General features: G+C 39.2%; 1 protein-coding gene and 1 long non-coding RNA gene across 2 annotated transcripts in view; one reads left to right on the top strand and one right to left on the bottom strand.

The window, feature by feature from the left end:
• LOC125322029 overlaps positions 1-12685 on the top strand; it is a 76921-nt gene that overhangs the window by 43319 nt on the left and 20917 nt on the right. Inside the window, exons 2-3 of the long non-coding RNA XR_007201814.1 lie at positions 3991-4091; positions 6402-6493. This is a non-coding gene — a long non-coding RNA (uncharacterized LOC125322029). The remainder of the gene's footprint in view (positions 1-3990; positions 4092-6401; positions 6494-12685) is intronic.
• C2H3orf85 (chromosome 2 C3orf85 homolog) lies at positions 963-11381 on the bottom strand. The gene is made up of 4 exons (XM_048295552.1): positions 11295-11381; positions 4024-4172; positions 3735-3820; positions 963-1956 (listed from the first exon to the last, which is right to left on the bottom strand). Exons 1-4 carry the CDS (start codon positions 11341-11343, stop codon positions 1857-1859), a joined length of 384 nt encoding a protein of 127 aa, XP_048151509.1. The 5' UTR covers positions 11344-11381; the 3' UTR covers positions 963-1856.

A 12685-nucleotide genomic window follows, 5' to 3' on the forward strand; every position in this document is an offset into this window, starting at 1 on the left:
ACTGTCCTCATGGCAACAGACGGTGGTTATTCTAATTTTATGGCTCTGACAACCCTAAAATGGCTCATAATGGTTGGGCAGTTACCTCACTAGCTGACAGCAGGTGATAGCTGAGAGTACTTCATTTTGCCTTCCACCTCACTGATGGGCTTTGTCATCCACGCTCCAGGGATATCTGCTGTCTATCTGCAAACCAGCTCCTGAACTACCCCCATTTTGGTTTAACTTGCCATGCAGGCATGAAAACTGCAGTTAATGCACAGATAGATCACGAACCCCTGCCTTGGCAGCAACAACATCAGTTGGAGAGATGGGCAGAAAAGAGCAGTGCTTCAGGAACGGGTTCACAAGTGGTGTGGGCATCACTGCCTGCAGAGCTGCAACTTCTCTGGGACCAGCAAGGTGCTCAGCTGGAGCAGGTGCACCCTTGGAATTTTACTGCATATCCATTTGAAATAAAAGGCAATGCTTACCCTTACAGTCCTGCATTTTGCTATAAATTGAAGACTTTCAGTAACTCTTATCGTGTCTGTGCTGCTACTGAGGAAAATAGTGGAATGTTTAGGGTCTGGAGCACTAGCTTATCCAAGGCTGAGCAGCACAGGGAAAGGGGGCAGCAGGGACAGGCCATGACTGTGTTTAACCAGTGAGGTCTTTAGTCTATACATCACTTGTCACCCCTTATCTTTGAATGAACTGTTCATAATTAAATAGTGTGACTCAAGATGTGAAATCCTACATGGCAAATACTGAACTTGCACCTCATTTATCTCTTTCAAGCATTTAATGAATTTTCAGCTTCAGCTAATGAATAATGGCAATTTCAGGCCCATTGTCCTATGCAGGGAAATTAATAATGACCTAAGGATAGTTTCATACCTAGGAGCATGGTAGAGATTGCCAAAAAGCCAGAATGTGGATTTCTTTCTAGAAAATCCAACATTATCTTTAAATTTGTTCCAGTTAGAGTACAGTCCATATTCAGAAAGAATCCTGAAAGCACAACATGCAGAATCTGCTCTTTGGGAATAAAAAGCGAGCAAAAATTGCCTTCCTTCACCTACCCTGCCATTAGGTTACCACACATTTTGTTTTCCTCAACAGATCATCTTTTTTCATGCAGAAACTTTGGCCAAGGTTGAAAAAGCTTTTAATTAGCATTATATTAATAACATATAAAAGAAACATGGACTCCTAATCTTTTCTTCAAAGATGTTCTGCAATAAGGTACATTAATGAATAGGAACCAGGAAACTTCCAAGGTCAAGAACTTGGCATAAAGAACATTTGTCACCACCATTTTTTTTAGAGAACGAGTTGTGAACGTTTCCACCATTTCCTTTCTCTGTGGAGTAAGAAAAAACAACATACAGTAGTAGCTGTGGGTTCAGTTGGTTTTGGCACTCAAGACCAAGTACAAAAGCTTAAATGAGGAAAGAAAAGCATAGACATGAATGGATGTGTACCACAACACCTACTACTAGTACTTGAAAGAATGGAAATGCACTTGCACTAGAGAAGTATACCTGAAGCAAATGTGCTCTACTTCTCTCACCCATCCAAAGTGACCAATTTTCATTTCTCACTAGCCTCTCAAAAATGTAGCTAAAGGAAAATACTGAGAAATAAAAGTGTGGTTTTCAGTCACAGAAGCAGGAATGTACATCTTAAAACAATTGTTTAGTCAAAAAAATGTTTTACCTGAAAACACTAGGCATTTTTAAACCCAACCTGCTAAAAGTTCATGGTTGGTTTTATACAGAGAATTAGTTATTAATTTTGGGTTTAAACCTAAGTGGGATGAGATAAAGTCATCTTATCAAATATGTAATGGCAAATACATAACATGCCATATCCTAACATGGCCAGATATGAGACGTGTAGGATTTAATAGCTTGTTGCTGGAGGTGAGTCCCAGACTGCTGTAGTAGCTCCATGTAAGGTCTGATGTTGTTGCTAGAAAAGATGAAATAAATTTATTTTAGAAAAAAAGAAATCACAAAATTAATTTAAAGATCCTGTCAACAACTACAGTCTTCAGATTTGCCAGCTTTTGCAAATATTTTCTTCTGGAAGTACAGCCCCTGAGCCAGATTCCTGCATAGGTTGTACAGGCTTTCCATTTCAGAGTTATCACTAATCAGGAACAAAAATTTTGAAAAGAATTGTTCTACTTTATCCACAATAGTTTTTGTAACTTCTAGCTTGATGCTTCTTTGCTACTATATGCCTTCTCAAAAACTCTGCATGTCAATTCCTGTCACATTAGCATTGGGAAGTTTATTTCAGTCTGGGAGTTAACTAGCCTTGCTTTGAAATCATGAACATACTTCAGTGGGAGTGCCTGTAAATGTGTTTATGTAAATGGCTTTAGTCCTGTCATACGACAATCATTAGGATTATCCTTCTGGAAACATAACTCATCCTGGAGTCTGCCTGGCAGCTGCTGTGATCACAGCCATCAGGCACATGGATGCACAACCAATAATTAGAGACAGTTAGGGCTTTTCTCTGTGAGGAATTTTTCTGGTGGGAAAGTCAGTGGGGTTTTTTTCAGAAAACTGAGTAAAGTATCTTCAGGTAAATTTGTAATAAGGCAGAAGTGATTGCTGCTATCCACCCATACCAGTATTAGAAATTGTGAGGGAATAACTGGGTGCTTCCTTCCAGTTGCCCAAGGGCACTAGCTGAAGGCTCAGCAGGAGGGAAGGTAAATTATGGCTTTTAGCTATTCTCTCCTACTTTGTTTCTGCTCAGAGTGAATGAAACTGATGTCACCTTTCAGGTGGAAGAGCCCTGGAAAACTCACTCTGAGACTCTCCAAGCTAAATTCCTATCTCATAAATAATAAAAGATCTTTTCAAAAGCTGTGTTTCAAAATGAAACTCATTTTCACAAAGAAAGGTACTTTTAAGTCAATAAAATTCAAAGCATATTCAATTCAAAGTATATTGTGAGAAGTTCGCCCATTTTCTTATTGGTGGTTTCAGTCAGACTGACAGATGCTGTCTTAGTAACTATTTTAAGCACTGAAACTGTATGAGTTTAGTTCTACCTGCTCCTGTCCATTTTTAAGGACTGCAGTATCTTCACAGGAAAAGTGTTCCGCAGGAATGCATGTATTGTGCTTGTCCAACTGAATCATTTAGTAATTTTTCCCTAAGTTTGACAAAATTTTGTCCAAAAATTGTGTCCAATTTTAGCACAGTCCTAAGCAACTTCTGAGATTGTGACACTTCATTTCATGTACTCCTGTGCTGATCTATAAATACTGCTTTTACCAACTGCTATGTCTCATTCTCTGTTTTGTTCTGCTGAGGCTTTATTCCACACTGGATACAGTTTTGTTACTGAAATAGATGGAGTTTTTTATCTTTTATTTTTCTCCTCAGGAATTGCTTTCTGTCTGCTTTTTAAATCAACTCTATAGGAAGCAGTTTAGCTTCTGTGGACTTTTAAAAGGATATATATTCTTTAAGCTCTTAATGAGCTTTTCCAAAACATACTTAAAAAAGAACCTGACACAGTAAAATGACCACATTTAAATAACTGTTAAACTTGGACTGTTAAAACAAATCTTCTCTAATTTTTCAAGATATAATTGGGTTTTTTACTGTGTCAGGTTATGACACTATAAACCAATTGTCAGCAGTGTTTTAAGGGTCAGTTTTACTTACTTAGGTACACACATGCTCCAAGTCTACGAAATGCTCTGTTGAGAAACCCCATCGTACACGGCTACCGAGGGATCGAAGGCAAAAGGGTCCAAGTCCATGTAGTATTGTGCTGTTTCTCTAAAAGCTGCCCATGATTTGCTAATCTGAAGTAGATCAAATGAGAAAGGAATATTCTGAGCTTTGATACTGAATAAATACCGTGTATGACTACTGAGCAGCTTTGCCCATGTTGATAAATCAGAAAAATTTCCTCCCTTGACCCAAAGGATTTATGTTACGTGTTAATTCCAGACCCGTGCTTTCTTTTTCTCAGTAGATGCTGCTTCCTCTTGAAGGAAGAAGATACCTGTTCAGCCACAGTGTATCCCCACGTGTTCTGGCTGCTTCTGGAGTCCCAGTAGCTCGGAGAATATGGTATATGTCGTTTGAGCCGTATGAATTGATTTGCTGATTCTTCTGTCAGAAAGGGTGCTCCAAGGACACTTGAAACAGAAGCTGAAAAATATTTGTAATATCAGAAAAATATTTTAGAATGTGCACTTCAAAAATACGCTTATACCCACAGAACATGGTTTTGAATCTGTAGTTTATTTAATAGAAATCAAAGATGGTCCTACCTTAGATTCTCAGAAAGAAACTTTTTTTTAAGGCCTGAAGTTAATAAAACAGATGCTCTAAATCATTATTTTGCTGTTGAATCTGAAGTAAATAAAGCTACAATGTAATTAAGGCACTAATTTATTTTTAATGCAAAGTTTTGTTACAAAAATCCTCTTAGACTGTAATTGCCCTAGTCTCAGGTGTGCTCAGAACCTAAAATTTTTTAAAAGAACGCAAACCCTATGAATTTATCTGTGGTTTCTGAACATCCTGGCTTATATGTGATATTTATTCTCATTAGTATCAGCATAGAAATTGCATGCTTGGAAATTATTTTCTGAACAGAAGATACTGCACTTCTAATCTTGCTATTGCATTGATTCAGATAGCTTCTGAGGTCACCACAGATGCAGAAGTAGTCCTTGCAGATCTTGAAATAAATATTCTTCAGAAGAAAAAGGTCCGAATTCCTCTTTAGCTTCTTATGAAAGGCTCTGGTACAGAAAAAAACCTTTTCTTTTTAGTCTTGAGTGTTTGAGACATAAATTAATTTTGAGACATTAATTTGAGGCTAAAAGAGTCCAAAATAGCATGTCAGTCTGAATCACACAATTTTTAATGAACCACTTAAGTTGGAGCTCAGATCCATCAGCCAAGCTGAGGCCAGTCTGTAAACAGCTGGGCTCCAATTTAGTGAAGTGGGTTTAAATGGACACCTGAGGGTGACCTGCACATACTTGAAACAGATGGGCCAAGAACTTGAGTCCTTGTCTATTATGTCTTAGAGTAGGAGCTCAGCAGGGCAAGCTATCACTTCACTGACAGCTCTCCAATTCCCTGATTCCTAAACTTCTAGGGGGAAAATCTATCAATGTTCAGCAGAATCCAGTTCACTTGTAATTATTGCTGGCTTTCCCGATCATCCACAATATCGTTGCTCTTTAGTTTTTTAACTAGAAGAAAATGTTTGCTGAATGCATATAGGTGGCAGATATGTAAGCTAAAGTGTTTGTTGCTCCGTTTAACTTTGTTACTTCTCAGTGCCAAAAGAGCTTAAAAAGAGGATGAGAAAAACCTTGTTTATAGAGTAATGAACAAAAAAAAAGTGATGGTGGTTGTCATCTTTGCCCTTAATATAGATGTCAAAGAGTACTTTAGAAAAGTTACTTAGCAAGCAATGATAGTCCCAGTAATTGCTTCCTACTTCAGTTTCTTCATATTGCAAATTACTATAATCATAAACTGGAGGTAGAAATTTTAGGGTAGGGAGTTTTCAAGGAATACCCTCTTCAAAAAAGTTACCAACTGCATGGAAAAAAGTAAGTTCAGACATTTCGTGAGAAGACTCATGTGTGAACTGCTCTCTCCCTTAGGAAACACAGGAATAGCAATTTCTGTACTTCAGAAAACAAGATTTTGGCCTGGGAAAGAAGAAAATATATTTCATGCATATGTCTATTAAATTGGTATACTTGTATTCTAGAGCTGCACAAGAGAAAACTAAGCTTGTGCCAAATTTCAGTATTTCTCTGGCAATTTACTATTTTTCAATAGAAAAATCTATGAGCTTTTAATTTCTCTTTAGTTAATGTCAGGATTTCTTTTTATACTAAATATTTTGTAAGCTCATGATTACATTTCTGGATGGAGATAACTGAACTGGGATCAGAAACTGACTCATTAACAGGCTACACTTTTCTTTAAATGTATATATATTTAGTAAGGGCCATCAAACATTAAATTTTATCACTAATATGTGCTCTGGCCCTCCAGATTTAAAGTAAGCTGCAAAAAAAAGATCATTAAGCAGCTATGTTTCTTGTGGGTTTTTTTCTTGCTGCCAACATCTTCAAAAATGAGCTTGTCATTCCTCTAGTGGGACAGTGAGGTGTTATCTTGGCTACTGTGGTGCAGAGAGCTCCATCTTCAGGGTATTATATGTCAATTTTGAATATACAGTCTGCTCTGGCTGCATCTGTATCCAATGAGAAATGCCACCCCTAACTATGCGAGGTATTCACTTTGATTGAAGTGCACTTGCCTGCTCTGAGGAGAGGCAGGTATGCCAGCTCTGCTCTTGGCTTTTCTTGTCACTGTTGACACCCAGTTCTTATTCTTTTCTAGCTGCTATTTCACCTCCTGGGAGCTGTCTCTGCAGGACTTGTCCCCAGCTGCTGGGGCACTCCAAAGATGCATAAGTAACAAAAGAAAATCAGGTAAGTGCCTTTATATATCAGCTATTCCTTCAGGCTCTGCTCATTCTCTTTGCCTTGCTGTAAAGATCACTATAAGTCTCTGAACATGGCAAGCTTCGTTCACCTCTGGAAAAACTCTAGCGAGATCATTTCTAGCAAAAGCAGAATTAGCCCTGTTGGTCTTTCACTGTGGCTGCACAGACAGACAGGGTTGTACATTTGCTTCTGCTCTGGCAGAGCTCAGATGAAGGAAGGTCTTTACTTAGCTCTAATGTAGACCTGGGGTCATCAGACCAGGTGTCTCCATCTAAGTAGCCCCTCTGAATACAACGTAGAGTCTCCATCAAATGAGCAATATCTTGCCTCAATTTAAGTTTCTCAGACTGGGTGTAATTTTCCCCCTCCTTTCAAACAGCTTAGCAAAATATTGTGGAAGGGTTGGCTTTATAAACACAGACTATTCCTGAAGGGGTGCATCTTGTAGGAGATTAGCATACCAACCAGGAGAATGGAATTTCAGAGCACCTGATGTGAGACTAGACGGAGTTAGGAGCAGATGGGTGATGTTAATAAAATGGCTCACAGTGCATAAAATTGAGCTGCAAAAAGATGAAGTATTTCAAGCTGTACTGAAACAGTTAACCCACTATGAAGAGCAACCAGACACATTTTATGTTAATGGTTTTATTCAATACTGTTATCCTCTCTTAGATAAATATGTGTTTTGAAAAGCACTGTTAGATGTAAATGTCCCAGTGGGAAAATAGGAGAAATGTGTGTGGAGGGTGAACTATTGCCAAGGTTGTATCAGCTGTTACCACTTAGAGGGTTTCCTTTCATTGTCTCTTGAAGATTCACTCAGTGTTCTCATATGAAATACAAATTATAGAAAAAAATCATCTGGTTTAACAAGCAGATGCTTGGCTCATGTAGTCATTGCCTTCAGCAGATAGTTTTGTCTGTCCTGTGCACCTAAAGACAGTGTCCAGAGGAAAAACTAATCATAGTCATTATTGCTACCATGCCTTCTGAGCATCTAATTTTGGATTACTATGATCTGAGACTAAACTTGAGAGGAGATGGTGGTACAGCCTTGTCATCTTTGTCAAAAAAAGCAAATGCGCAGTTAATCCAGCATGGAGTATATTAAAAAAAACCCAAACCAACAAAAAAAAGTCTGATTATGAAAAGGCATATCAAATATCTTGAATGTCAAAGTAATAATAAAAAAGTATCACAGTATAGCAAGCAAACTGCACTCAGAATAGAAAATCAACCTGGATAGATCTGTGCTTTAAAATCTCTTCATGCTAGACTTGAATGAAAGCATCTTGTGCAAGGATAGATTACTAGAAAGCAACATATTCAGCTGGCTGCAGCCACAAAATCTTCCCAGGAAGACATCTTTTTCTATCAGCTGAGTGTGCAATGATCCACTTCATCACACAATCAAAAAGGTAAGTATGGGATTAAGTTTTGACACATTTGCCTGCTTAGGGACCTATAATTGATATACATTTTCTTTTGTAAAAGTTAAGTAGCATGAGCCTTTGTGAGCTTAGTAGTCTGGGGAGAGCAGGCTGGCCACCATTTGCACCTCTAATGGCAGAGTTTAATGATAAGGAGACAAATCTTCAAACTTGCCTTAATATAGGGTATGCTTGTCCTTCTCCCATTCTCTACCCCAAAGCCTTTTTTTATCCAGATCATTAGTACTGTATAAGTGGTGAGGAGCAACTTCTAGGCTTAGGACCAAAATTTATCCCTGGTGTGCATCTACCATAGGTCAAAGAGGTTCATCTCTAATTTGCTATGATATTTGCAAAGAAACCGTCAATTATTTAGCAGCACTTCAAACACTCTCTGTGGACACTATTGTTTCTCCCTAGTTTCTGAAGACTTGCAAGTTTCTGACAACCTGAAAACATATTGCTTAAGTTAATATCAATGGAATTTAAATGTCAAAAGTTGGCAATTGCTCTGGCTCCCTTCTTTTAAGTCTAATAACTCTTCTTATTGTTGGCTACGGTGATTCTCTGGTCAAAATGTCAGCTCATGGAGAAAAGACTGCCAGCCTTATCAGTTCTTTAGGACAGAGCTCGGACAGAGGCTAAACTTGGACAGAGCTAAACTTCAACCTTGCTGAGGTGGCAGGTGCTGACGTGTTGGGAACTTTGAAAAAGTAAATCAAGTCTGCAGTTCAGTTGTGTTTCCTAAGGCTAGAAATGAGCCAGAATGGACCACCTCCCCACCATGTTTCAGCTATCTAATTTTCTGCATATAAATTCACACGGTCAGACCACAGGACTCAGTCTGAGGACTCAAAATACCAAAGATACCACAGTGCAACAGTGCAAATGCTGAAAAAATGTGGCAGCAGCTGCTTCTCTCCTCACTCAAGTATTTCTCTAGATTACGTGGCATTCCATGGAAATCAATATGTGGTTATCTGTCAGTACACTGCATGCATGGCTGAATTGCAGCAAGGATAGACTTGTGGATCCTGCAGGACACCTCTGGCCCACATATCAACTTTTTTTCAGTTGAAATGTGCAATTATATTAAAGTCTAACACCTGCCCATTGCTTTTTTCACATTATAAAAAATGATGTTTGTATGTACATAGGCTTTGTATGCTGGAGTGTTTGGATGGTAAGAAGCCTTAGAATAGAATTAAATCAGTCAGATTTGCTGTTGACAGCAAGATTTAAAGTTGCTGATTTTTAAGTGCGTCAACTCTGTCCATATCACCCAGTCTTTGGAATTTTGGTCTCATCTGTTTATTTTTAAAGCTTGAATTAAAGTAGTTTTTATTCTTTGAAAATTCTTAATTTTACATCACAGGACAGAAGAGCTCTCTGGTTCAAGAGATGTCATTAGCAATCCTTAGAGCTACAGCATCGGCCTCATTCCCTCATCAGCAATGGCAGAGAACTTACAGACACTTAATGCAGAATTAGCTATTGAACATATTCAATATGTGTGATGATGCCAGGGGTCAGGGCTGTTGTCAGGTATGGGTAAATAGCAAGGCGATTTCGCAAAAATCCTAGATAATCCTAGGGAAGGAACTACTTCCACTCCAGCCAAGTATTAGGAAAAGCACTGGTCAATTGGTCCACTCAGCAGGTCCTGTTGAAATTTCCTTTCTACATCCACATGTGGCTACCAGTTTAAGCTCGAGTGAATGGGCAAAACACCCCCATCAGACACCTGAGAGACTTCAGCAATTATCTCAGTGCCAAGACATCGCACTGGTACCCCATCCCTTGCTGCTGCACTCTCCAGAGGCTAAAGGAAAAGGTCCAGAAAGCTTATTCCCAGAGGTGTGACTGTGGTTTTACTATGAGGAGTGATTTATAGCAACTGAGCTGAAGGCATGAAGAAGAATAAGGTTCTCATGAGAATCTTACAGTCTCTGTTTTACTTCACCACCACCTTCATTGTTGCTGAAAGGATTCACAATTAATGGAAAACTGAACTGATTGTGATCAATTAAACATTTAAGAGCTCATTAAAAATTAGTAATAAGTAGTTCTTCATGTCTTTTGAAGAATAGAAACCTGGGAAAGTGGGTAAAAAAGACAGGAGACATAAAGGAGATGAAAGTAAAGTCTTCTGAAAGGAGGGGCTGCAAGCTGCTCCCAGCTTGGCTTCAGGTGACACTGTGTTCTATAATGGCCTTCAGTGGAAAGGAGGTGAAGTTCAAGAAGGTAGGCAAGTACCCAGGAACTGTCCCAGTTCAGGTGCACAGCAGATCAGGAAGGACCAATAAGGGGAAAAGGTTTATAGGTGAGCTCAAACCTGCAGAAGAGACAAAGTCCCTTTCCACCTCCTTATCTCCCTACAGAGTCTCACTGAAGCCAAAACTCAGGTTCATATGTTGTGGAAGTGAATTCAACGCATAAGAGAGATTACACCTGACTGTGGTCCCAATTCACAAAACCTTTTTCATTAATCCACAATTAATCATTGGCTAATTATGTCTCCCTTATTTTGCCTTAGCTATTCACATCATGTATTTACTGCATGTGTGTTGGAGCACTCAAATCTAAGAAATGCTTTTAATGCATGCATGTGGATGGAGCATCTTGTCAAGATGCAGGCAATCACTTGGGAAGTCAGCTGTCACTGCCTGCTTCAATTTTGTGAGAAACAAATCAATCTTGCAGCATGTGGATCACTGATCATAGACTGTACCAGTGTGTGCTGCTTTGGGAAGAGCATGTGGTAACCCCACCCCATCCATTTTCTCTCTGGTCCAGGTTTTACAAGTTGAGTCTTGATTGTAGGTGCCCTGGTTACACAGTACTGTGAAGGATCAGCATTCAGACAGCCTGAGAGCTTTAAAACAGTCAGTCTCCTAAAGAAATTCAAGTCGGATTCCAGAAATCACTTGTGAAATAGAATATTTTGGGCCCTTATAAATGCATGTGAAATTTTTTCCTACAAACAATAAATGTTGAGATAAGAAAAATATTTAGAGAAGATTTCATAGAAACAGCATCAAGCTCTTTTTTACAATTTTAACAGTTCAGGAAATCATCCTTTAAGAATGCCTTTCAGTCAGAAATGCATCCTTCCTCCTTATTCATGAGCAGTAAAAAACTCAAAAATAGTCATGAGGAGCAGAATCAAACTGTATTTCACAGAATCTGCCATGCAATCTTGTGCTCACCCACTCTCCTGCATGTCTCTGCTGCAGTGATTTCCAGTTAATACTACTCCATCAGGGCTGTTCTGGTGGTAACACAGGGTTTTTGCCAGCTGACTATTTAACAAGCCTGAAGGGAATGACATGAGGTAGGATACAGGCACTTACCTGTAAAGAGCAGAGCAGACACCAAAATTTGAAATATTTTCAGAGACATGGCAATTTATTCAGAAAGGGTTTCCTTTGTAAAGTGAAGACAGCGATACAGTTTTATACTTTGTTGTCTTTAGGTTTATAAATCATTTACCAGATACGTGTAAAGGGTTGGTGCAGACAGAGGGCAGGGTACAGTACTTAGTTCAGGTTTCTCCTATATGCTTCTGTTTGTAGACTTTGGACTTTGCAAGCTGAGCCTCTAATGAGCCATAATGCTCATTATCGTGTGGATGCATTCAATTCTCCGTAAGTTTTATGATGCAAAATAGTACACTGGGCTTGTTCTATGAGTGCTGAACAGGCAAGGCTCAGTCAGTCAGTCTTTTGCATGATTATTTCCCCCTCATCCTGGTGATAGGCACAAACAGTTTATAGTTTGGTGTGAATATGAATGGTGTTTGAATCCACCTGCTCTGGCACTGAGAGCAGTGCCAGAGTATGCCATATATTTCAGCTGCATACTGGTGGGTTAAGGAAATAAACCTATGATAAAATTGACTGAAAAAGCACTAATCAGGGAAGGCAGGAAGAAATTTGGTTCTGACCTGAACCAGGCAGAGGTCCCAGGGTGCCTTGTTGTCTTCTGCTGGTGTTAGGATTCTGTAATGTGGGACACTATGAGTTCATGCTGCCTTACCTGTCCCACCTGTCCAGTTAGCTGTGGCCTTTTTATATACAAGTCACCTGTTGGCAGCAGTTGCTGTACTGCAGACCAGCTTATCTTCATAAGCTCACCTCCACTGATGATAATAGACCACAGAAAAGATGGGCTCTGTCACACGTTGGCGCGTGTTGATCCACAGTCCATCAGCACAGGCGTGCGTGTACTCCGAGCTATTTATGTCAGGAAATCAGACCCTGCTGACGTTACAGGTCAGGGACCAGACTCCATGCTGATGGGCAGTAGTACTTCATTCTCATACTCACAGGGAGAACCATCAAGTCTAGAGAGTGCATGGAGTAAAGGTTTGTTGGGAAGCAAAAGAGCATTTAGTTATGTTGTTACAAAGCCTAATAGTTTTTTATTACACATGGGTGGGCAGGAGGGGAGACTACTGAACAGCAGGTCTAACACTGCAATTCTTAACCTTGCTGTAGGTCATGTCACAAATTAGTATTATTTTAGCATTGTTTTAAAAAAAAAATCAATCCATCCACCCCAGGTAGCAAATTAAATGTGGAGGCAAGTGTTCTGCATTCTGGTGCCATAGTAACAACAAATATTAATTATCCAAATTTATGATCAGTTTCCCCACCTCTGAGCTACTATATTAAATGTTAGATGTCAGCTTTTTTGTGCACTAGGAAAAAGGGCATAATGACTGGGATATTTGCTAATAGGC

Source organism: Corvus hawaiiensis, chromosome 2, assembly GCF_020740725.1.
Source record: "Corvus hawaiiensis isolate bCorHaw1 chromosome 2, bCorHaw1.pri.cur, whole genome shotgun sequence".
NCBI classification, from domain to species: domain Eukaryota; kingdom Metazoa; phylum Chordata; class Aves; order Passeriformes; family Corvidae; genus Corvus; species Corvus hawaiiensis.